The sequence below is a fragment of the Cucumis sativus genome, chromosome 7 (genome assembly GCF_000004075.3).
Source record: "Cucumis sativus cultivar 9930 chromosome 7, Cucumber_9930_V3, whole genome shotgun sequence".
Lineage (NCBI taxonomy): Eukaryota > Viridiplantae > Streptophyta > Magnoliopsida > Cucurbitales > Cucurbitaceae > Cucumis > Cucumis sativus.
The window spans coordinates 11,418,039-11,441,261 of record NC_026661.2 but is presented as its reverse complement, the minus strand read 5'-3'; the positions used below and the strand labels follow the sequence as shown (position 1 = coordinate 11,441,261).

Sequence of the window (23,223 nt, the reverse complement as noted above, 5' to 3'; positions counted from 1 at the left end):
AGAGGAATCACAAGAAAGATTTTAACATGAAAGCATTTAAGAAAGTCACTCACAACTTCTTTTGGCTTCTGCAAGCCCCTTCTTGCAAAGCTAAATCAACAGCACTTCAACACTTTGATTTTTTTCTTTAATAATCTCAAACAAATGACTGAGGACCTCTATTTATAAAGCTCTTAAACCAACTTAGTTATGCTTAAACTCTTCTCAAATTGTCAGCTCTTACTTTTTAATGAAGCACGTGTAAAATTAAGATGTATCGCCTTAATCATGCTTAGCTTGAACTCCATACATGACCCATTAATCACACCTAGAAAATTCATCCAAACTTTCCTTACTTCTTCTTGCCAAACTTCATTTCGTGAAGAACCTAACTCGTCCAACCTTTCTCGCGAACATCTTTATCGCGTAGTTACACTTTTACTCCAAGAAATATTCCTCGCGAACTAACCAACATTTCCTCGTAGACTCTCTTAAGATAATTTCTTAGCTCACAACCTTAAAATTTCTATTTTCCTCGCGAAATCCTTCCCCGCGAAATACTTGATTCTTCTCGTGAAGACCATTCTAAAACACCAATTTTAAACATTTAGCCAAACTTCCACTTTTTAACTTAAACTTTTGGTACAAGTCTTACAACAACAACTATTAAGGTAATCAGTTGTCATATGTAGGAAGGGTTTAAAGAAGTAATGAGTCCAAGTACTATAAAAAGAGACTATGACATTGATTTTAAATTAATGTCACGTCAAGAAGAATCTCAAACTTTACTATACTCTAATATGATATTAGGAGAAAGAGTGTAAGGTACACAAGCTTTAAGAGAGTATTCTTGTAATTGTAACGAAGACCAATGAGATAATTAGTGCATAAAAAGAATTATATAGTAAATTTTTTCAAGTCATGGCGATTTTAACATTTTCCTTGCTTACACCTAACAAAGTTATGAGAGATTTTTTTAGAAAAAGAAAAATAAAAGGAAGATTGCAGTTTGTTATGTTTTTTTAAGTACACATGTATTGTTGTGAGTTTGGAAAAAGAGGTTTGAAGTTTACTTCTCATTTTTTTTTAAAAAAATTACAATGAATTTATTAAAACAAAACCAATTTGGATTTACATCCTGAAAATGTAGTTGTACTATATAAACACAATATTAATTGTTATACTACATTAACAAAACAAAAAAATGTATAGTAAACATATAAACAAAGATTTCTAATAGAGAGTGAGAGTAAATTGATTGATAGGCATTTAGTGGATGGTGCAATGAGTGGAAAGTGATTTCAAAAATCACAAATGTGTTTGTTAAAAAAAGATAGATGCAAAAGCCAGGCGAGGCTTCCCACGTTTGAATAAAATAGTAGAAGGGAAAAAGAAAAAGTTAAAAGGGGAATCCGTACCACCACCAAAGCATGCTCCTTTGAAACAAAACAATTCCATGCCCATTTTATTCCAACTTTGTCATTCTCCAACCACACACTCTTTAAATATATACCTTACACAAAAAGTAGCTACCTCATAAATATCACCAACATCCACCTCAACTTTAATCTTATGTATATATATTAGCCCTTTCTTTTTTTCACTTTTGATATTATTTTATTCTTTTATTTGACTTTTAAACAACACGTTTAAAATATGTATAAATGCGAGATAAAGTTTACGAGTGTACCACTCCTTTTATAACATTTCACGAAACAAATATATTTGCAAAAACTTTAAATTGTATTTGTTGGAGGCATCAAAGTGAAAGAATAGCATCTCTATTTATATTTTATTATAAAATTGACAAATAATAAATAAATAAAGTGGAAAAAGATAAATCATAAAATAAATGACATAAAGATTTACAAAGTTTAGTAACCATGTTTGTAACACTTGAAATTGATTGATTTATTGTTAATGAAAAATATTAGATAATTCAAACTATAAAAACATATGTAATTTTATGGAAGCAGAAAGAAGGAGTGGCAGCATGGATGGGAGAATTGAGCCCAATAGCAAAAGCCCAATCCAAAACTCAACCCAAGTAGTGCCAGGTTCTAATAAGGACCCAAATGAGAGGCCATTAACAAGAACCCTCAAATTACAGTTCCTCTCATGTCCACTAAATATCTAGCTGATGTGTCACTCAATTTCCTCGTCAATACCTTGACGAAAACGACCCAATAGAACAAAGTATTGCCTTAAGCAGAATCAAACGCCAAAAAATTAGAATTTTCAAAAATAAAAATAAAAATAACATAAAGTAAAATACCCACACAAAAATTAATACAGTCGGAACAGCTAGCATTAGCATAGCAATCTTCTACTCCCAGTGAGATCATGCCACATCAGAAATACAATCCAACGTAGCTCAATTACCATCTCACGTGGCAAAATCTGCACCGTCATTCACCTCCATGCTCCACCTAGGAAAACGAGATTTGGAGAAAAATAAAAAATAAAAAGGCAAATAATAATAAAAATTATTATTATTATTATAATAATTATTATTATGAGTATTTTATGCTTTGGAAAATATATGCTAAAGAGGAAAGGGAAAAAAAGGAAATATAAATGGTTTGGTTTTTAATAAAGTGGCGATGACGATCCTAACTAAGAGACTTGTGTCTGATCAGTTTCGTACGTCGGGCCATTCAGCGGGGAATTACACCGAATTTCCGGCCATGGAATTCTAGAGCCTTCTATTGAGGTAAGATTCCTAATATCTCCTTCACGCTCGGTTTGGTGCTTCCGTTTTCGAATTGGGAAATCTTCAGAAAATTTGGATCTCTTTTGCGTCAGATCTGATACGTTTTTCGTTCTGGGATTATCGAATTAGGGTTTGTGGTAGCTGGATTCTATTGCCTTTGTTGGTGAAGCTCAATATGGGTATAGAGGAAGATTTTTCTGTAATTTAGGGTTCTTGCGTTAGGGGGGTTGATTCAAATGGAGGACGGTGTGAGATCTGGGGGTTCGTCGGGGGTTTTGGTGAAGACTAGGAACTCGTCTGGTTGCTTAATTGTTAGAAAAAAAGAGGATGGATTAGGAGGTGCTGGTTCTTCGGCCTCACGCTTGCTTAATGCAAAGAAGGAGAAGAAGAGACCTAGGTTGGTCTTGAGTGATTCTGGGTCCAGCGATGAGGTATTGTTGCCTAATCGTAGACGGGTTGGTCCTGAAACCATTCGGGTTTGCAATGGTTTGAATTCTTTTGGGAAGGATGTTTTGGACGGGAGTGGAAGTATTAGAAAGAAGGATAGGTTGCAGTATGTTAAGCGGAATGATGATGGTTTAATCAACAGGATGGATCTTGATGGTTTACGAAGAAATATGGACACCTTAGATGTCTTTGAGTTCGATGAGTACGATGAAATTGATGGTGATGCTAGGCGGATGAAGCATTTTAATGACAGTGGAGAAAGACGGTTTGTTGGTGCCATGAAATTGCCTCAAAGTGGCATCGAGAGGGAATTTGGAACCACTTCTAGCAGGCATGGTTTGGTGGACAAGAGGAAGAATTTGTATGCTGAACAAACCAATAGCTTTGATCGGGACAGACCTTCAAGAAAGATTACTTACGACTCAGATGATGATGGACCTCACCTCCCAACACCTTTGTTGAGAGATAAGTTTAGGGGTCATTCCGATGAAGCAATCAGGGTTCAGGGGAAAAATGGAGTTTTGAAGGTCATGGTGAATAAGAAGAAAAATGTGAGTGGAGCTTCCGATATTTATGAGCATCGCAAATTAGAAGAAAGTAGAAAGGGTCTAAGGACTGAAGATACCCTGAAAAGGAAAGTGTTAGTTTCTCCTTCACTTCACCCAGAAACTAAGCCCAATGTGAAACAGGATCTCTTTTCTAAGCCAGAGAAAGACCATACAGATTTTCAAACTTCGGCATCAACAAAAAATGTAAAAGGTAGCAGTTGGGATTCAGGTGATGGCAGTGTGTCATTGAAGGCGAGAAAAAAGGTTGTTGAAGCTCAGAAATCTACCAAGAAGGCAGCTTGTGAAGTTGAAAAAGTTCCATGTGAAGATACTCCCCCAAGTACAGCAAAGGAAGGAAAAGTAAAACGAGGCAGTGGAACAGAGAAACAAAAGCTACGTGAAAGGATTAGGGGAATGCTCCTTGGTGCTGGCTGGAAAATCGATTACAGACCTAGAAGAAATAGAGATTATTTAGATGCTGTCTATGTTAATCCCACTGGAACAGCTTATTGGTCAATTATTAAAGCTTATGATGCCCTTCAAAAGCAATTGAACGAAGGAGCAGAAGCTAAACCTATTGCTGATGGTTCATTTACACCAATATCAGATGATATTCTTAGTCAATTAACCAGGAAAACTAGAAAGAAAATTGAGAAAGAATGGAAAAATAAGCGGAGAGATGATAGTGACAGTGAAAATGCTAAAGATGCAAGTGCACTAAGATCTGCTGGTACAAAAAATGACATGGACAGCATGGACAGTGACAGCAACGAAGAAAAGTTAAGCTCTTTCATAAAGCAGGGTGGAAAATCTTTAAAAAATAAATTGAACGATAATGGGTTACCCAGTGTCAACTCCAAAGGTCAAACTTCTAGTAAGTATTCGCGTGATGCCATTGTGAAATCTTCTTCTGGATCCAATTCACGTGTTTTACATGGAAGAAAAGGTAGAAAGCTTGGATTGTTGGTTCGTGGATCTAGTAGGGGATTAGATTCAGAGAATGATGGATATGTTCCATATACTGGTAAAAGGACTCTGCTTTCCTGGCTTATTGATTCCGGAACTGTGCAGTTGAGCCAAAAGGTCCGGTACATGAACCGCAGACAGACCCGAGTAATGCTGGAGGGGTGGATTACCAGAGACGGCATTCATTGTGGTTGCTGTAGCAAAATCCTCACTGTCTCAAAGTTTGAGATACATGCTGGAAGCAAACTACGCCAACCTTTTCAAAACATCTTTCTGGAGTCTGGACTTTCTCTTCTGCAGTGCCAGAGAGATGCATGGAATAGACAGGAGGAGTCTAAACTCCTCAGTTTCCACACGGTTGAAATTGACGGTGATGATCCGAATGATGATACATGTGGCATCTGTGGAGATGGTGGAGACTTGATCTGTTGTGATGGGTGTCCATCAACGTTTCATCAGAGTTGTTTAGATATTCTGGTGAGTGTCTAGTTTCTTGTGCTTGTCGGTAGGTTTGCCTATTATGTTTGCTCCCTCAATAATACTAGTTTTTTCTTTTGCCATGCCACTTGTTTAATTTTATTTATTGATCACAGTTTATGGCCAAATTGAGCATAGCTCAATTAGCTTAGTGCTTGTACTATCTACCTCAATGTTAGAGGTTCGATTCTCCCGCTCCAATTGAGCTATGCTGATTTTAGCAACTGTTTATTGATCACAGTTTATGATGCTAATAACTTAGGAGGCTAGAAATAATTTTTAGCTGAATTTAGGGAATTGTGTACAGGGGAGGATGGGGTTATTTGTTTGGACACACACACTCCCTCTCTCTCACTCCATGCATATGATTTTAGTTGATTTATTTGTCTGATTTTTTCCTCATCCCTCCCCTCCTCTTTGAATGAGCCTTTTTTGTGCCCACCTTTTTGTTTCTCATCCTGAAATAAATTCTTTCGGTATCAAACAAGAATTAATCGAGGGTATGACAGATGATATATTATCAAACCCACCTACACCCATTAGCTTAAGCTCTTAGGTCAATCAGTGATATGGCAGCTTTAGCTTTTGGGTCAATTGACGAAGATTTGGATAGAATAATTTTTTTACTTCCCGTCAATGATGGTAAGATAAATAGCATTCTTATATAGGAGAAAGGCTCAATGCATTAAAGGAACAAATTACAATAAGAATAAAACAAAATCATTGGTGATTCTACAATTTACATCTAATTATTTTATTTACAACCAACAGTAGAGTACTTGAGTGATATATTTTTGCCTGTATTGGCTAAGTATCTCCAATTTTTTTGGTTAAGAAAATCAGACTTACCCCCCTTTAATTGCCTTTTCCCTTTGGTACAGATTCCTCCTCCTGGCGATTGGCACTGCCCAAATTGTACTTGCAAGTATTGTGGAGTTGCCAGTATTGATATTTGTCAGGGAGACAATACCAGTGTTTCTGAGATATCTACTTGCATATTATGCGAGAAAAAATGTATGACTTAATTTCTTCTTTTCATTTTTTCTCTCTTCCTTGCTCAACAACTGTCATTGTAGAATTCTTATTTTGGTTATTGCTGCAGTTCATGAATCCTGCAATCTGGAGATGGATACTCCTGTTCATTCCAGTGGTCTAGTCACTTCTTTTTGTGGCAAGAGTTGCAGAGAGGTACCAAAGTTTTCAATTTATTCTAGCTCTCAATCTTATTTTAGTATGTCTTTAAATTTCCATAAGTTATTTGTTAATGTGGATGGTATGAATAAAGTTGTTGAGCAACTGTTGACATTATTCACTTTTCCAGTAGTTATTTGCCGTGGACTGTAGTTATTCCTGAGACTTCTATGGAGAGAAGTTGCTAAGTTTCGTTCCTCAGTTGGAGTTTCTATGGTTGAACTCTTTTGTAATTATCAATTAAGCCTTATTATTTTGGAATTAAGTCACCTTTCTTTCTTTCTTTCCTGTTCTTTTCCTCTGTGATTCATTAGGCTCCTTTTTGTCATGCCCTTATATCAGTTCACATTTCACTGTTAAATTGCAATTTCTTGTTTAGAAAAAAATGAATCCGCTTGTCATTTGATAATATATTTATGTTGTATGTAACAATGTTTGTTACTAGTTTGGCAAATTATTTTTTCTTGGACTTGAACCTTTTACTTTCAAGAAATTATAGGAAAACTGACGATGTCATGTCTTCATCCTAATCTTATGAAGATTTTTATCATATTTTCTCCATAATGTTCGTGTACCTTGGAGCTACTCCTTGTTATATTTCAATCACCTGAGTGTGGTAGTGAGTTCAGGCTTCCATGATCATACTTTCAGTCTGCATGCTGGTGGCCATGTAGTGTAGTGGTATAAGGTTCCTTAGTTGATGCATTACGCTAATGGTTTTTTCTGCTTTTAAGTAACTTTAAGAACTCCAATTTCTTCCCGCTGAAATTTTTACCTGCAGACTAATTATTGCATTTCACAGCTTTTTGAGAGTTTGCAGAAGAATCTTGGGGTGAAACATGAATTAGATGCAGGATTCTCTTGGTCTCTTATCCGTAGAACAAGTGAAGATTCAGATGTATCTGTTCGTGGACTTTCTCAAAGGATTGAATCCAACTCTAAACTGGCTGTTGCATTAACAGTTATGGATGAATGCTTTTTGCCTATTGTTGACAGGAGGAGTGGGATAAATCTAATTCATAATGTTCTTTATAACTGTGGGTAAGATTCTTTTCTTGACTGTCAATACTTATATAGTTTGTTCTCATAATCATAGTTTTGATACTTTAGGAGTGCTCTTTCAATAATAACATTATCATGAATAAGCTTGATTTTACTTCATTGTTTTAATAAACAAGATCTTTTAGCTCATGTGTTGACTTTTGCTCTTTAGAAAATTGAAATTTTTTACTCAGGCGCTGTCTCTTTACTTTTGCCATAGCTACTTAAGTTTAATTGCTCCATCATGGATAAAACTACTTGATCAAAATCTAGTGAAATTTTGTTTTGAATATTATTGTATTATCAAAGCATCTGGAAGTTTGTCTGATGTGTATCGTGTTTAACTTTCCAGATCAAACTTTTATAGGCTGAATTATAGTGGCTTCTACACTGCTATTTTGGAAAGGGGTGATGAAATCATCTCTGCAGCAACAATCAGGTATCATGAATCAAAAGTATTGGCAGAAGGAAAAAATTCAAATGAGCTTCTCTGGATTGAAATATGTGCTATGTTTCTAAACTTAATGTGATTGATGAATGATATAGTTCTGGCTTTTATATGACTTGCCGCTTGTGCTTGGGCAATTATACCAGTCTTGCCAGTTGATAGGTCGTAGATTGGTTCTAGTTGTGTGATTGTGTAACTTTGCAAGTAATGTACTTCATTAGTAGGAGTTACTTTTAGACAGTATTATTAATGAACCAGTAATTAAGAGAGCTGTAAACAAGTCGAGAAATTCAGAAGTTTCTGTCTAAGAATTGACGTATTCAGAAAAGAAACAATCAGGAAACAAATCTATGATAAGGAACAATCGGCCAAGAAATTACTGAAGTTTTTGGCTCAGCATTGTCCTTGCTCACGGTTTTTCCCTAAAGGAAACACCTGCTGGCATCAAATACCCTGTCTTAGCAAACAACGGTGAACTTAATTCTTGAAGGAAAAATCGAGATCCCCATCTTGCCTTCAGTTGTCCCTGTATTAAGGCATGGTTTGGTAGTTATTTTGAAATGGTTAAAATCACTTGTCATATCCAAAATCACTTCCATATATGAGTTTAATCATTTGAAATAAATTTTGATGATTAGAAAATTGTGTTAGTGTTAAAATCAAACACTAAATTGATTTTGAATGCTTAAAGACAAGTGGTTTTGAACATGAGAAATGTGATTTTAACAATTTGAAAATTGCTCTCAAAGATAGTCTTTATCTTGCCAAACTAAGTGTCAAGGGTGATGTTGATATGCAGAAGTTAATCTTAGATATGATGAGAACTGTAAAAAATTAGTATATTTGAGTTAATATTAGTTTAGTTGTTAATTTAGGTTACTTTAAGGTTTAATTAGTATTTAAGTTTGAATTAGTTATTTTTCATATTTCCCTGTAAGTCTATAAATAGACACCTTAGGGTTGTAATAGAAGGTTTTTGCAAATCATATTTGAAATAGATCTCTTGTTCTTGGAGAGCTTTATCTCAACTATAGGACTCTTTGTCTGGTCATGAATACCTTAGGAAATAATCGGACCTTTAACAAGAATTGTAAAGGTTGAGTACATTTTTGCTATTAGTTCGTCCTGTTAGGATACTAGAATCCCAAGAGGAAGGTGGTTTCTCGTATCCTCAAAGTAAAAGCTATTATGGTGCAGAAATAAGTAATCTTTGTCCACGGATTCTTACATTGCTTTTATGAGATTCAATCTTATGCTGAGAAGTTGTCATGTTGTTTATTTTAGAACTTAAATATGCTAAAACTAGAACTTTTCTTTTGCATTTTTCTTCTGGCTTTCATTGTTTGTACGATTTATCTGCTGGCCTTCATTCTTAGAAATTTTCTTTTGGATGCTTGCTTGGCAATAAGGTTTTTCTGACGTGCTATCTTTTATATGGTTAGGTTTCATGGGACTAAGTTAGCTGAAATGCCATTCATTGGTACCCGCCATATTTACAGGCGTCAAGGAATGTGCCGTCGGCTTTTTTGTGCAATTGAATCTGTAAGCTACACAAGATGTTAATCTCCTATTTGTGCATAATTGACAGTCACGGGATTGCAAAATTTTGGTTTTTAAGACATTTTTCTCTATTGCTGCAACATTTACCTTTTTTTCCGGCTGTATTTAGGCTCTCCGCGTGTTTAAGGTTGAGAAACTGATTATACCAGCAATTGCTGAGCTCATGCACACTTGGAATGTGATTTTTGGCTTTAGTCCTTTGGAGCCATCACTCAAGCAAGAAATGAGATTGATGAATATGTTGGTGTTCCCTGGAACAGATATGTTACAGAAGCTGTTAATCCAAGAGACAATTGTCGAGGAGAATACTTCTAATGGCTCAGGTTTTTATATAATTCTCTTCGCTTTTTGTTAACAATAAAATTGGTCTGCCTCCCAATTTAATTATCCAGTGTGTTTTTGTTTAAAAGGTGCAAAGCAAACGGATTGTCGAAGTACAGAGTTTAGTAGTCCTAAGATGGAAACAGAGACTTCATCCGGTCATGAACCTCAAAGTTGTGATGACACGGAACAGCATCACTCTAAGGAGAAAACAAAAGAAGCAGCTGTCCTCAATGCGAATCCTGAATCCGTGTCTGTTTCTCTAAATGATACTTCTGCGGCAAATAGTCCTTTGGATACATTTTGTGAAGTTAAAACGTCATGTTCACCAATGCAAACTGTAAATTCAGAATCTGATTCTGGTGATAAAGTTAAATCTTCGTCTCCATCTGATTCAACCAACTCTCTTCAACAGGAAAATCAGCCTGAAATTCAGCATGGTATAGAGGACCATGTGCAGTCCACATCCCAACGTGTTGAAGTGGATATATCTTCGGACAATTTTCATGAACCTAAGGTTAAAGTTTCAGATGAAGGAATCATTTGTTCCAACTCTCATGAACCTAAGGTTAAAGTTTCAGATGAAGGAATCTTTTGTTCCAACTCTCATGCTGGACACGAATTGGCTGACTCCTTTTCTGAGAAGAAATCGATTTCTCCTGCAATTGGCAATGGCATAGATGAGTTTAGAAATGATACACCGGCAGTGGATTGTCCTGAAGATGATAAGCCATTCAATAAGATTAATGGTCATGAATTCCATGAAGAAGATGCCCATGTTAATGCTCTTGAACCTGCTCATTCGGTTGAAAATTTTGCCAATGACATCATCAGTGAAAATCCACTTGTCTCTTCTACTAGTTTGTGTGACACTAATGGACGCCCCTTTGAGACTACATCTGATGGCAAAAATCCAAGACCTTATGGGAAAGAAACTATTTCTGATGGAATTTATGACAGTGAAAATTCTCCACGGTCATCATGTGGGGCAAAAGCCAAAGGTGATTCACATGAAGAGAGCTGAATCTGGTTCGGTTTGAAGTTGCCTCCATGTTGATGTTTCATCTCCAAATTATCATGCAACCACTTTGCTGGTTTGTCCAGGGCTCTGTTGCTGAATAACTAGTGATTACATTGAGATGAGTCGCAATAATTGATATTGCTATTTGACAGCATTTATTCAATGTTATACTGTTCAGAGTTTGGCATTTAGGTCATAATCCAACTTCGGTGATTGTTAACACGATTTTTTCTGCCCTGGAGTTCACAGTGGTTCCCTTGATGGAAGTAGCATTGTTCAATTCTTCACCCTTTCTCTTCTGAAATTGCTGCTTTGAAAGACGAACTCATTATACTGGCTGGCTTGGAAGCTCAGACCTTCACAGTATGGCCGAAACCTGATTCGGGGTATCTCCATTCTTGATCAAGGTCAGCTAATCTCTTGGAGCAAAATCTTCTTGTAGTTTTAAGGATTGATCTCACATAGTTCCAGCGCCGATTTGTCTCGAACTATCTGGTATCTTATGCTCTGTGCCTTTCCAACAACCACAACTGAGAGAGACAGAAAATTAAAATAACTCTGTGGCCTTTTCAAGTTCTCAAGGATTTCTGGTGGGGTCTTTAACAGAAATATATGGACATAATTAAGAATAGTATGGCCACCTTGTTGTATAGACTGTTTTGGTGGAGTCTCCAGACTCGTCCAACAATGAGAGCTTGCTTAATTTAAAAGCATTTTCTGGGAAGCTGCTTCTTTGCCAACCATGAGAGCTTAAGGGGGGTTTGGTTAACATGTGTGTGAAAGCAAAGGGTAAAAAGATATAGTTTTTAGTTAGATTTAGAAATGAGGAGTCCATTGTTTGCTAACTGTTATTGGAATTACTTGTTATATTAAGATGAAATTGTAATTATTTGGTGCACATGTATTTACTTTGAATTACTGCCCTGAAGATTTTGCTCCACATTTTTCTCAACCCCTCAAACTATATTGTCTCTCTCTCTTGAATCCAAGTTTGAACTCCAAGTGTTTTTTTTTTTAGTAAAAATTTGAAGTGTCCATGAGAATTGTGTAATTGTAAAGGGTTTTTTTTTTCAATGTGTAATTGAAGTTAATAACACTTCCACATTAGAAAACTAGTTTGTTTGGGTTTTAGTTGGAAACTTATTCGTTGTCTTTTTGGTTTTGTATCTTCCAGAAGTTTTTGATAAGTTTTAGACTTTAATACTATTCGTTTCAAGTAGGTTCATAAAGTTTAATTTTAGTTTATATTTTTGTGTCTAATAGTTGTTTGAAAATTTATAGATTGTAGGGATAGAATTTGTAAATTTCAATGTTTGATTATGAAATTTTATGGAGACTTTTAATTTTAATGCCCACCTTTTGTTTTTATTTTATTTTCTTTGATGCAACTTTGGTTCACTTAGATCAATTTACTTTTAAAACATCATTTTAGTTTGTGTGTTTTGAGTTTTTGTTTATTTTAATTTAAGAACTCTCTCTTCATTAGAGAAGTGATATAGTCTTTTAATACAACACCCTACATTCAAGGATTAAAATATCGCTATTGGTATAAATATTGGTAACTCAAATTCATGGATACATCAATAGAAAAAAATCACAGAAACTTATGGAGTTGTAAATTCTTTTGGTGAAATTTTACAACAAGCTTATTTAAATAAATAAAATATGACTTCAAGTAAATAACTGAATAGTTAAAATCAAAATACGTTTGATAATAAAATAATATATAACAATGAAGATCGAAAGATGATTATGAATAGAATATTTTGTAAATAAAGTCTAAATCATATAAAAGGAAGGTCAAATAAAAGTTTCAATAGTAAAAGGATGTTATGAGGGTTCGTATATTGGCCACTAAATATCTACAAAAAATATACGATACTAGGTCGAAAAATTCACGATATTTGATCGACATTTTCATAAAATATCTGGATATATCTATGTCAACTGATTTTTGTATGGATGTCTTCTCATGGTCAATGTATTAACATCATAGTCAGTTTTTAGTAAAAAAAGATCTACCTCCAATTATCGCTATTGGACATACCATTTTGACGATTTATGGTCGGTTTATAGCGATTTTTTTATTCTAATTGACAACATCAAACAAAAAAAAAGAGAGTTAAATATAGATTTGTTGACATGGACTTAACAATCAAATTGAATTGTCAAAAAGTAAAAAAGAAGACGGAAATAAATCGTGCAAAAAAGAGAAACAATTGTTAATGTAAAAGAAATGAAAGTAACCAAAATTGAAATCGATCAAATGCCTTCCTAAGTCAACAAGATGAGATTGTGCAGAGATTGTTAAATTTATTTTAAATATAATAATATTATTAACATAAGTCATATGTATTATATGTTATTTTACCTCTTTCAAACCTGTTATTTTATTAGGTTCATTAGGTAAAAAGATAATAGTCTTAATTAAACATCATAATGGGTGATGTTTATAAATAGAACCTAAGAAATTGGTCTCTTACTCACTGCCTTAAAGAAGGTCAAGCTAGAGAAACATAATTCCTTGTATTATTCATTGATCAAGGTATGTTATTCGTCAACTAAATTTAATTTGTAAATTCATCTAGTTCCAAGATCTGAACTTATTGTTATATACAATGTTAGAGTTTTATTATGTAATCATGAAACTAAAGTTTACAAAATTGGGATAACAGAAGGCATTCTTTTTGTCAACCGTGCTTGTCACTTTGCTAATCATATTGTGTCCTCCTAAAATGTGGCCTCATCTACCACTAGTGGAGGATGGAGTTGTAGAAAAAGTTTTGGAAAATTAAGGTCGTTCATATCTTTTGCTTGGACAATAATTAATGATTTCATTCCAGCCGGAAGAAAGATTTAAAAGTGTTCGTTGTTGCACTTCGGTGGAGCTAAGCGTCGTAGTAGAAAAACCTGCAAAACAAAAGCATGTCAACAAAATGACTGAATCGTGGATCTCACTCTATTAAAGAGTTTCACGACTCTACTCAAATGTGCAAATAAATGTAAAGTGTCGTGTCATTCCCATAATAAAAAAGTCTCTAATTAGTCGATAGGAACTGCACTGGAACCAACCGATATACCAACTCTCACAATATACTTAGTTGCTTCGAAAACTTAAAAGAATGAGATAGAATAAGAGAGATAGAAAAGTGGAGAAGTTGAGGGAGAATGTGAGAGATTTTGTGTTTTGGTGGATATCTAAATGAGAAGCAAATGCACACATATATAGCAGATGAGGGAGCCTTGCAATGGTAAAGGATTTATGATGGAACAATAAAAACAATCCAACAGTCAGGATATTCTGCAGTCAAAATAAAACGATCCAACGGTTGAAGACCATTCTATTAACTATTGGTAATGGCTCAATGGTTCACAAACTTAAATATAAAAGGTTTATTAATTAAATCCAATGATTTTGAAAAAAAAATGAAAAATCCATTTTAAAATATACATATATATATATACACTCACTTTTGCCTATCTCCTCTTCCTCTCCAAAACATGGGTACCCCTTTGCCTCTTGATCAGGTATAAAAGGATTGAGTTGGATTGTCTTGTCGGGTTGAAAAGGAGATGGTGAACGTTGGAGACTGAGAAAGAGACAAATGTTGAATTCATATGATTAGTTCTCTACTAATCTCAAGGTTTAAAATTAGATTGTAGGATCAAGAAGGTGATCGAATATATGATTTTTATTTTTTTTTTATTTTAGAGAAATGAGTTTATTAGGAATGGATACTTTTTCTGAAAAAAAGCAATCAAGATTCATCATCCAAATTACACAACCAAATAGGTAAATCTCATGCAAACTTACAATTAGTTTTTAATTGAGCTAAAACATAATGGGATTTGTGTTTGTAGGAGTAGAAGACCATTCACTAATAATACACCATAATTTAATTGAGATAAATCCTCCAACTCTCACAAACTCAACAACTAACTTTTGATTTTTTTGAAAATGTTAAAATTCCAAAAAAAAAACTAATTCTTTAATTAAATTAATTACACTATTATTTAACATTATTAATCTCCATAAATCTTATTACCCTAATTTGAATAATCATTTCTCTCTCAATATGTAATCGTTAATTATATCGAATATTATTAACGATTCATTTTCTTAACTAATTCGACCAATTCAAATATTTTATCACTTTATTCTAAGTTCAAATTCATAATGAGCTAAGCTCAAAATTCGTGATTAATTGACTAAACTCTTTTAACCGAGCTAATCAATAACTAATCGAGACTATCTAATATAGCCCATAGTTGTACTATCCTCATTATAGATATATTTGTATCCATTTGATAAAATCATGATTAGTAAATCAACCCTCCACAAGTTGTTCATAATTTTGGTTGGGTCAACTTACTGTTTTACCCCTAAGATTATATATTGTTCTTAAGTTTCATGTGATTCTCTAATGAACAATTAGTTTAATGTATAACCTATAAATTGAATATCCCTCGGACCAATAAGAGGGCAGTGTCCTTTTTGTTCAAAACCTGAAGTAAGTACTTAAGGAAACAACTTATCTACTAAATCTAAAAGTGTGCATAAGTGAATTTCGTTTTGCACCCTACATCCAACTATTGGCCAACGCTGATGAGCTGTTCTCACCTACATAGATCTAAGGATAATCTCGAGTAAACAAGATTTCATTTTGCACTCTACATCCAACTATCCACCTGATCTTACCCCTGAAATGGGAGGTCTATTGGCCAACGCTATGAGTTGTTCTCACCATTGAGTCGAGTTGTTGGGTCTTGTAAATAAGGGTCGGGTTAACCCAACCCGACCCGGTTAGCATATTATGTTGTTGTTGTGGTTATTATTATTATTATTATATATATATAAAAATGTAAACCTAAAAGGCCTTCCCTAATTCCCTGATTATTATTATAGTCGCCCCCATCTTCTTCAATCTTGAGTTCAGTTTCCTCCCCGCTGGCCCTTACAGTCGGCTGCCCACATCTTCGCTTGCACTTCAAGCCGGCTGCCCCCATCCACCGGTGTCCAGTTGCCTGCCCTTGATACCACTGTCTTTCAACACTTATTTGGTCTTGAATTTGTTTTCTGTTTGGTAGGTTAAATATTTCGAATCTGTGGTGGTGAAATTGCTTAGTTAAATAAACTTTTTAATGAACGTTGCGGAAATAGTTTTAAAAACAATATGAAATTTTTGGTTTAGAGATAATATGAAAATGATTAAACTTATATTAAAATAAAATTGTGCTGATCTATAATTTTCTTAATTTTTATTATATTAAAGAAAAAAAATCCAAAGCCCAAATTTCTACCTGGGACCGGCGTGGTTGGTCGAACCCTTTCCAATGGAGCTTTCTGCATCTCCCCACCTCTTCAGCTCTCGCTCTCCCACTTCGCTGATGCTACTCAAACCCAAGTTTGGGTTTAGGGTTTCTAAGATTTCTTCATCGACCTTCCATCTTCACCCATCTGTTTTATCTCTTAAACCCAATTACAAAATGGAATTTACTGGGACAGTATGTTCGGCTTCTTCGTCTGAACGAAACGGGTCACCGGCGGCCATTTCTTCAACCGCTTCAGGTCGACCCTAAACCCAATTTCTTATTTATACCCATTGATTTTCCTTATGAACTTTCTACTGAAATCTGTTTCTATTTGAAAGTTCAGGACCTCGAGTGGGCGAAGTGAAAAGGGTCACCAAGGAAACAAATGTATCTGTCAAAATAGACCTCGATGGTTCTGGGATTGCGGATAGTAATACTGGGATTCCATTTCTTGATCATATGTTAGATGTAAGTGTTTCCCCAATTTTGAACTCATTTTCGGTTTTCTCTGTTTCTGAAGTAACTATTTGCGTTCAATCTATGCTCAATGAACCTTCCTAGCTGAGAGGAAGTGATTTTTAGCTTTTCCTATATGAAATTTCGATGGTTTGATAGGATCATACATGTCCAAACATTATGTAATCTGGTTGTTGTACTTTTTATTGGATTGACGAGTAATTTGTAAATGTTTTTATTTGATCGTGCTAGCAACTTTCTTCACATGGGCTCTTCGATGTGCACGTAAGGGCCACAGGAGACATCCACATTGATGATCACCACACTAATGAAGATGTTGCCCTTGCTATTGGATCGGTATTGCACAACTTATTACAAAAGTTCAATTCTTTTTTTTCTAGATTGTTGTTCTACTGTATGACAGGTGATGTTCTCGGTTGATGAAAATGTTTGTTATGGCTTATGAACTGGGTCTGTTTCATAATTTCAGGAAAAAGATCTATTCTGGGTTTAGTCATCTATTTACTACTGCAAATTAATACCTTATATCTTCTTGCTTTATAGGCTTTGTTGAATGCACTTGGTGATCGGAAAGGAATTTACCGGTTTGGAGACTTCTCTGCTCCTCTTGATGAAGCACTTGTACACGTATCACTAGTATGATCCATCTGATATTTTTCTCTATGCTCCTATTTTTGGTGTTAATAAAGGCTGCTAAATCATTTATCAATTGAATTAAATGCCTCTCTTATTAGGGAGAAAGCCCCTTAGTTTCAGAGCGTAAACTAGTGGGATGGGGACTGAAATGCTATTGTTAGAGCTTCACATTTTTTGCTTTTAAGCTAGCGAACTTGTAGCATGATTAGGAAATGGGAAGGAGAACTTGTTGTAGCTTTCTAAAAATTGAGCTTGTTTCATCACCATTTCTTTACTGTGGTTTTCACCTCTCTGAAATAAATATTTGAGTTCTTAGTTAAAAAAAAACAACTTGACTTAGATTGTAAAAACCCTAAGTCGTAAACAGCTTTTGAAATCTACTTTACCAAAACTTGGTATAAATTTTAAAAACATTTGCAGTAAACAAATAAACTCATCGGCAGTATGGGTGTTTATCAACTTAATTGTCAAAAACGAAAACTAAATAGTCATCCAACAGAGTCTCTCCTTTTTTAAAAAAAACTCTATTCATTCTCTGTTGTAGTAACTTAGGTTAGAGTTGATATGCAGGATTTATCTGGCCGGCCACATTTGAGTTATGATTTAGAGATACCTACTCAGAGAGTCGGAACATATGACACCCAGGTGTTCTGAGCATTTCTTTTTTCATTCATCTTTCATGCCGTTTTCTTACTGAATCTATACCATAATAGTTTCTTACTTCTATTTTTCTGTTCAATGTAATCTGATAGTTGGTGGAGCATTTCTTCCAGTCTTTGGTGAATACTTCTGGTATGACTCTTCACATTCGACAGGTAAAAGAAAAAAAATTGGAGCAGTTTTATAACATAATGGAGTAGAAGCCTAAAGTAAATTAACTCTTCAGTTTGTGTTGTATTTACCTTAGTCTGTTTTTATAGTCCTAATTGTGTATTACAATAAACTTCTTGGAAGATTTCCAAAACATGGCGTTCCTATATGAGCCAAGTTTTGCTTATCTTATTCCTCAAGGCTTATGGTTTTCTGCTTATTACAGTAGTTTACTGTATTGGACGTCCAGTTATTGTACCTATCTTCTGTTCTAAATTCATTTTTGTTCAAAATCAATATGTTGACGAACAGCTTGCTGGAAAGAATTCTCATCATATTATCGAAGCCACGTTCAAAGCCTTTGCCAGGGCCCTTAGACAAGCAACAGAGTATGACCCACGTCGTCTTGGTTCTGTGCCCAGGTACGATATCTCCTACTTGTTGATTTTCATTTTGGTTTTACATTTCTCCTGTCTTGTATTTGGAGAGTCAACAGGGTTAATTCTGACATGCTGTGACAATGTTCATGTCTTTTGGTCTGCAGTTCAAAAGGGGTTCTATCACGTACTTGATTTGTTGACATGAACATGCCAAGTTAAAACTTGTGCCTTAATACGGTAAGTTTCTGTCTCCCTTACCCTATATTCTAAGTCTGGACATGGTGTGGTGATTATTTAAACTGGCGTCTTTTATTTTACCTAGGGATAATTGAGTGGAGCAATGTTTCATATGGAAGTGATCAACGCTGCTTCGGTCCAGTATGGAGATGGATGCTTGAACAGGAAGAGATGATGGCAGATGGATTCTTGTATGGTTGATGGTAGAACATTTTGTATATGAAATTAACTGGTCCTTTAGCTTGAATCATTTTTCCTCATATATCACTGTTGTAATAATATTTATGCATTAGATATCTAGTGCCTTCCTCTTTGGAAGCATCGTTGAATAACAAGGCTCAAACTGCCACGGTTGAAGATTACTCCATCTTTTTTACTATTTCTCAAAGGGCAGAGAAAATAAGAACAGAAATGGCTTATCCATATGTTAGACAATGCAAAATTGTACTTCTGTAACAAAATTTGATACATTTCATTGTCGCTAAAAAGCTGATATACGACTATACAAGTGAAGTGAGAAACAAGAGCAGCTATGTATGCTAATTCCAATCCAAATTCCTTTTTATGATCAATTTGGCGGAGAATAGCAACAAAAGCAGCTGAATACCTCAAAATCTAAGAGGTGAAATAGTTCGTTGACAAAAAAATTCATCTACACCTCAAATGCTCTTCATTTACAAGGATTCTTCAACCTTATCCAAATCATCCAGAATATCAGATTTAACCGCTTCTGGCAGTGGCGCAGATGGCCCAGCCTTTGCATAAAATCCTGCCAACGACCTAATTGCTTTCTCTAATACAACGTAAGATTCCTGCACGTGAGTGAGCGTTGTTATTATAAAGTCCCTACGATCATCATTCATGAAGTAACATCATCTGTTTTTCCCTTGTCATACCTCTTGAACAACTGTTTGTTTCCCCAACCAATTGCTTAAATAGTCACGAATGGATTCTTTTGCAGCATCCGCAGTTCGTCTAAATTTAGCACCATCCTTGGGGTCTTCCTGCAATGACTCACGCAGCGTTTTCACCACCTCCCTTGCAGACTTCAAGTAAGCCTTTGGCAATATTTTCCCTGATTTGGTTTTTTCATTTGGATCAAATATTGATTTGATCGTCCCGATAACTCCATTATCCTCTTCCTCCATGTTATTTGGCATTTCTTCGGCCTGGGCCGAAGATGGTGTCAATCCATTGTTAAATGTGAGAAACACAACCAATGACATGCCATTCCATACCAAATGACGTCTACAAACTTCTTGATATGGAAGCACTACTCGAGACCTGGATGGTAGTTTACCTGTTATGTTGCATAAGACAGTCAATAAAGAAATAGTACAAGAATGAAGCTTATGTCCAGGTGCATTCAGATTCAGAACAAGAGAATTGTAAATAGGTTAAAAAATACTCGTCCTAAACTTTCCTACATGGAATAATTCAATCCATAAACTTTAACTAGTCTTAATACTTCCAAATCTTTTCAAAAATTAAGTTTCAAGATTTTATAATATAATGGTTTAGTCTTTATAGTTTGTAAACAAACTCGATCTCCAATCAATTTATAAATTAATATAGTAGAAGGACGGACCAAATGGTTGGAAAGAAAGAACTAGATTATCACTAATTCAAAATGAGTTTTGACCAATAATATGTATAAATGATACGGCATTCAGGAATAAAGCCTCTGCTGCAATACATTTTGAATGTTTGAAGCATCAAAAGAATCTTAAGACATGTTATAAATGACGACAGCTAAGAAAAATAACTTGCAAATATATTAGGCAACGTTTCAGATTCAACACAGAAGGTAACTAACGGGCTTACAAACAAGAGATGTTACTTACGACCATATTCACTTATTAAGCTTCTATCCAATGTTGAAATAGTCGTAGGGCAGATCTTTGCATGAATAAATGCAGCCATCTCTTCGTTCTTCTTAGTTACTCCAGCTATACCCCTGGTTCATCTCAGCAATACCCCTGCAGAAAAGAAAGCTTTATTCTGTTTAATCGTGGGTTCATCATAAAACAAAAACCTTCCCATTACAAAACCAAACCCAGAAAACTTTTCTAATTCAAGAACAACTGAGGTTGCAGTAGATTCTGCCCATGAATTGAATGGCCAATTTACGAAAGAAAGAAAGAAAGACAATCAACGAAATTTAATGAAAAATTAAACAGAAGTGAGGGAATAAATAGGCGTGGATACCGCCTGAAGGCTTGTGGTGTGAGTGTTCATAGATGGAGTAGGTTGCATAAGGGAAAGGGAGAAGAAGCTGAGATGGAAGTGGATACCTAATTCTTAAATTTTGTGGCAGCAATGCATGAAGTTCTGAACCGGCGTAGAATCTGCGGAAGCAAAATCCGGAGAAGAAGAGAAAGTTTCTAAACCTAATGGGGAAAATGAATTGGAAGAGGATAAGTTAGGGAAACGGAAATGGAACTTCTTCGAGTTCTTAATCTGTGTGGATATGCGGAGAGCGTTGCTTTCTCTTATTTCTTCTCTGCCTTTGTACATTTTATACAATAATTTATAAATATTTTTAACAATTTATAGAATAATTTTTGGATTTTATTTGGAGCAATTGAGTTTTAAATTGATTTTAATACTTCTAAAACTATTCCATTAAATTAATTGTTAGATCTACAAGTGTCTCTTAATATATTTCTATGTTTTGTTGTAATTTTAATCATTTGTCTCTTTCAATACATTAAATTTTAATATATTTCACATCTTTAAGCTTTTAAATTCATCAATTAAATCCTACATTCTTAAACTTTCAAATTGATTAATTAAACTCTTTACATCCGAATGTTGTGCACCAATTTGTTGTACTGTGATGTCGTCATTTTCTTCAAGATCATGAGTGTAGAAAAGCTTCGATGAAATATATTTTGTTATATCACCTTTAATATAACCTCTTTTAATTTAAGTTATACATGTCGTGTTGTTTTCATATAACGTTGTTGGAAGGAGTTTACTAGGAGACAAACCACGTGATTTCCAAATGTGTTGAGTCATTGATCTTAACCATATACATTCTCGACTAGCCTTGTAAATTGCAAGAATTTCGACACAATTTGAGGAAATGGATGTTATGGTTTGTTTCACTAATCGATAGGATATAGCAGTTCCTCCAGATATTAATAGATAACCTATTTAAGATATAGCTTTGTGTTGATCAGATAAATATCTAGAATCTTAAAAAAAAAAAAAACTATATTAAATTTTGATTTATTTGAATAAAATAATCTCGTATCAATTGTTCCTTGGAGATAACGAAGTATATGCTTTAATTTTATTCCAATGTCTTTTTGTTAGAGAGGAACGATATCTAGCTAATAAATTTACTAAAAATACAATATATGATCTTGTATTATTAGCATGATACATAAGTGCACCAATTGCAGTGAGATATGGTTCTTATAGACCAAAGAGTTCTTCATTATCATCTTGAGGTCAAAAAATATTTTTTTTCATATCTAATAAACGAATTTGTATTGGAATGTTCAATGAATATGCTTTATTTATATAATATATTTTCAAAGATTTTCCTGTATAAGTTGATTGATGAACAAATATTCAATCTACTAAATGCTCAATTTGCAAACCAAGACAATATTTGACTCATGGTCATATGCTAATTGTAATAGCGAGTATTTGTGATAAGTTGTTGGCCTAATACTCACAAGTGATGCAACATGCAAATAACATGGCACCACACAGATGTAGGAAGTTTAGCTCTTATATAAGCAATGGTCTAGCAATTAATTGCAAACGTTTTATAAATGATTATGCTAAACCATTTTGTGTATGAACATGAGTTACGTGATGTTCTGATTATTAATTTACCTTGAGAGCAAACATCACATGATAATTTATTAGATTGAAGAATTTGTTGATTATTCAATGGATGTCCATGTGAATTTTCAATAATTATTCTCATCATTATAAATCCTGGATGACCTAATCGATTATGCCAAAATTGCAAATATGTCTAGATTCATAAACTCCAGGTTTATTGTTGCATAGGTTTTAATTACTCGTTATGAGTATAATATAATCCATAAGATAAAGCAAATAACTTTTCTAATATATGTTTTTCATTTGAGATGGTAGATATAGAGGAAGTGAGGCCCGAATAGGCAAAAGAAAGTCTGTATAGAGAGAGAAAGAGAGAGAGCTCAAGTGAGCTACCTGAAGAATATATAGTCGTGATGAAGAGAAAGACTAATTATGTTGATTTCCTAACTTGTAATAGTGTTCCACTTTCTCTTCCTCCCATTTTGTGTTTTTTATATGTATAACTTATACTTTATATTGTACATAATATTTATAGATCTGTAACCCACAACCTTAGATAAATTTAAATAAACATAGTCGTTCAATCTGTCATCTCTTCTCTTCTATAAGTCAACGTGTTGTCAATAACTTGAGTAGGTGATAGTTCATGACAAGAAGAGTCACTTATAAGTTTTAACATGTTAATTGTGCTTTTATTAGTGTTTGGCCAGCATAAGTTGCTAACTACCCGAGAGGAAAAGTAGCTAGATCTTACTTAGTATGCGTGAAGAGGAATTTTGCCTATTCGTGAGAGTATTTCTAACATTTAGACCTCAAAAGGAAGGCAAACGTGGACAGTGGATATCAAGAGGTAT

At 34.5% G+C, this 23,223-nt stretch overlaps 3 protein-coding genes across 5 annotated transcripts; 2 read left to right on the top strand and 1 right to left on the bottom strand.

The window, feature by feature from the left end:
• Window positions 1–2,541: 2,541 nt before the first annotated feature.
• On the top strand, window positions 2,542–11,763 carry LOC101210263 (increased DNA methylation 1). Its single transcript, XM_011660723.2, has 9 exons — window positions 2,542–2,692; window positions 2,822–5,130; window positions 6,012–6,144; window positions 6,233–6,318; window positions 7,124–7,362; window positions 7,715–7,801; window positions 9,253–9,352; window positions 9,480–9,693; window positions 9,781–11,763. The coding sequence occupies exons 2-9, from the start codon at window positions 2,929–2,931 to the stop codon at window positions 10,713–10,715; spliced, it is 3,996 nt and encodes a 1,331-aa protein (XP_011659025.1). The 5' UTR covers window positions 2,542–2,692; window positions 2,822–2,928; the 3' UTR covers window positions 10,716–11,763.
• A 3,880-nt stretch (window positions 11,764–15,643) lies between these two features.
• Window positions 15,644–19,007, top strand: LOC101211659 (imidazoleglycerol-phosphate dehydratase 1, chloroplastic). Of its 2 annotated transcripts, XM_031889038.1 has the most exons (10): window positions 15,644–15,796; window positions 15,986–16,281; window positions 16,369–16,493; window positions 16,734–16,838; window positions 17,046–17,138; window positions 17,709–17,783; window positions 17,891–17,953; window positions 18,261–18,370; window positions 18,493–18,565; window positions 18,651–19,007. In XM_031889038.1, the coding sequence occupies exons 2-9, from the start codon at window positions 16,047–16,049 to the stop codon at window positions 18,518–18,520; spliced, it is 834 nt and encodes a 277-aa protein (XP_031744898.1). In that variant the 5' UTR covers window positions 15,644–15,796; window positions 15,986–16,046; the 3' UTR covers window positions 18,521–18,565; window positions 18,651–19,007. The 2 variants fall into 2 exon arrangements, with proteins under 2 accessions (XP_031744898.1, XP_011659020.1); XM_011660718.2 differs by lacking the exon at window positions 15,644–15,796 and having other exon boundaries at window positions 15,976–16,281.
• On the bottom strand, window positions 18,993–21,070 carry LOC101211891 (photosystem II D1 precursor processing protein PSB27-H2, chloroplastic). 2 transcript variants are annotated; one of them, XM_011660721.2, is made up of 4 exons: window positions 20,860–21,070; window positions 20,413–20,544; window positions 19,462–19,865; window positions 18,993–19,377 (listed from the first exon to the last, which is right to left on the bottom strand). In XM_011660721.2, exons 2-4 carry the CDS (start codon window positions 20,486–20,488, stop codon window positions 19,240–19,242), a joined length of 618 nt encoding a protein of 205 aa, XP_011659023.1. In that variant the 5' UTR covers window positions 20,489–20,544; window positions 20,860–21,070; the 3' UTR covers window positions 18,993–19,239. The 2 variants fall into 2 exon arrangements, with proteins under 2 accessions (XP_011659023.1, XP_011659022.1); XM_011660720.2 differs by having other exon boundaries at window positions 20,410–20,544; window positions 20,860–21,068.
• Between the last annotated feature and the right edge of the window lie 2,153 nt (window positions 21,071–23,223).

Bases quoted from the DNA above. Each gene is read 5' to 3' on its own strand.
- LOC101210263 (XM_011660723.2), top strand. From the start codon at position 2,929: ATGGAGGACGGTGTGAGATCTGGGGGTTCGTCGGGGGTTTTGGTGAAG. The intron at 5,131-6,011 runs GTGAGTGTCTAG...CCTTTGGTACAG, and splicing joins AGAGTTGTTTAGATATTCTG to ATTCCTCCTCCTGGCGATTG. The intron at 6,145-6,232 runs GTATGACTTAAT...TTATTGCTGCAG, and splicing joins CATATTATGCGAGAAAAAAT to TTCATGAATCCTGCAATCTG.
- LOC101211659 (XM_031889038.1), top strand. From the start codon at position 16,047: ATGGAGCTTTCTGCATCTCCCCACCTCTTCAGCTCTCGCTCTCCCACT. The intron at 16,282-16,368 runs GTCGACCCTAAA...TTGAAAGTTCAG, and splicing joins CATTTCTTCAACCGCTTCAG to GACCTCGAGTGGGCGAAGTG. The intron at 16,839-17,045 runs GTATTGCACAAC...CTTGCTTTATAG, and splicing joins TTGCCCTTGCTATTGGATCG to GCTTTGTTGAATGCACTTGG.
- LOC101211891 (XM_011660720.2), bottom strand. From the start codon at position 20,488: ATGGCTGCATTTATTCATGCAAAGATCTGCCCTACGACTATTTCAACA. The intron at 19,866-20,409 runs GTAAGTAACATC...GCAACATAACAG, and splicing joins CTTAATAAGTGAATATGGTC to GTAAACTACCATCCAGGTCT. The intron at 19,378-19,461 runs GTATGACAAGGG...ACTCACGTGCAG, and splicing joins AACAAACAGTTGTTCAAGAG to GAATCTTACGTTGTATTAGA.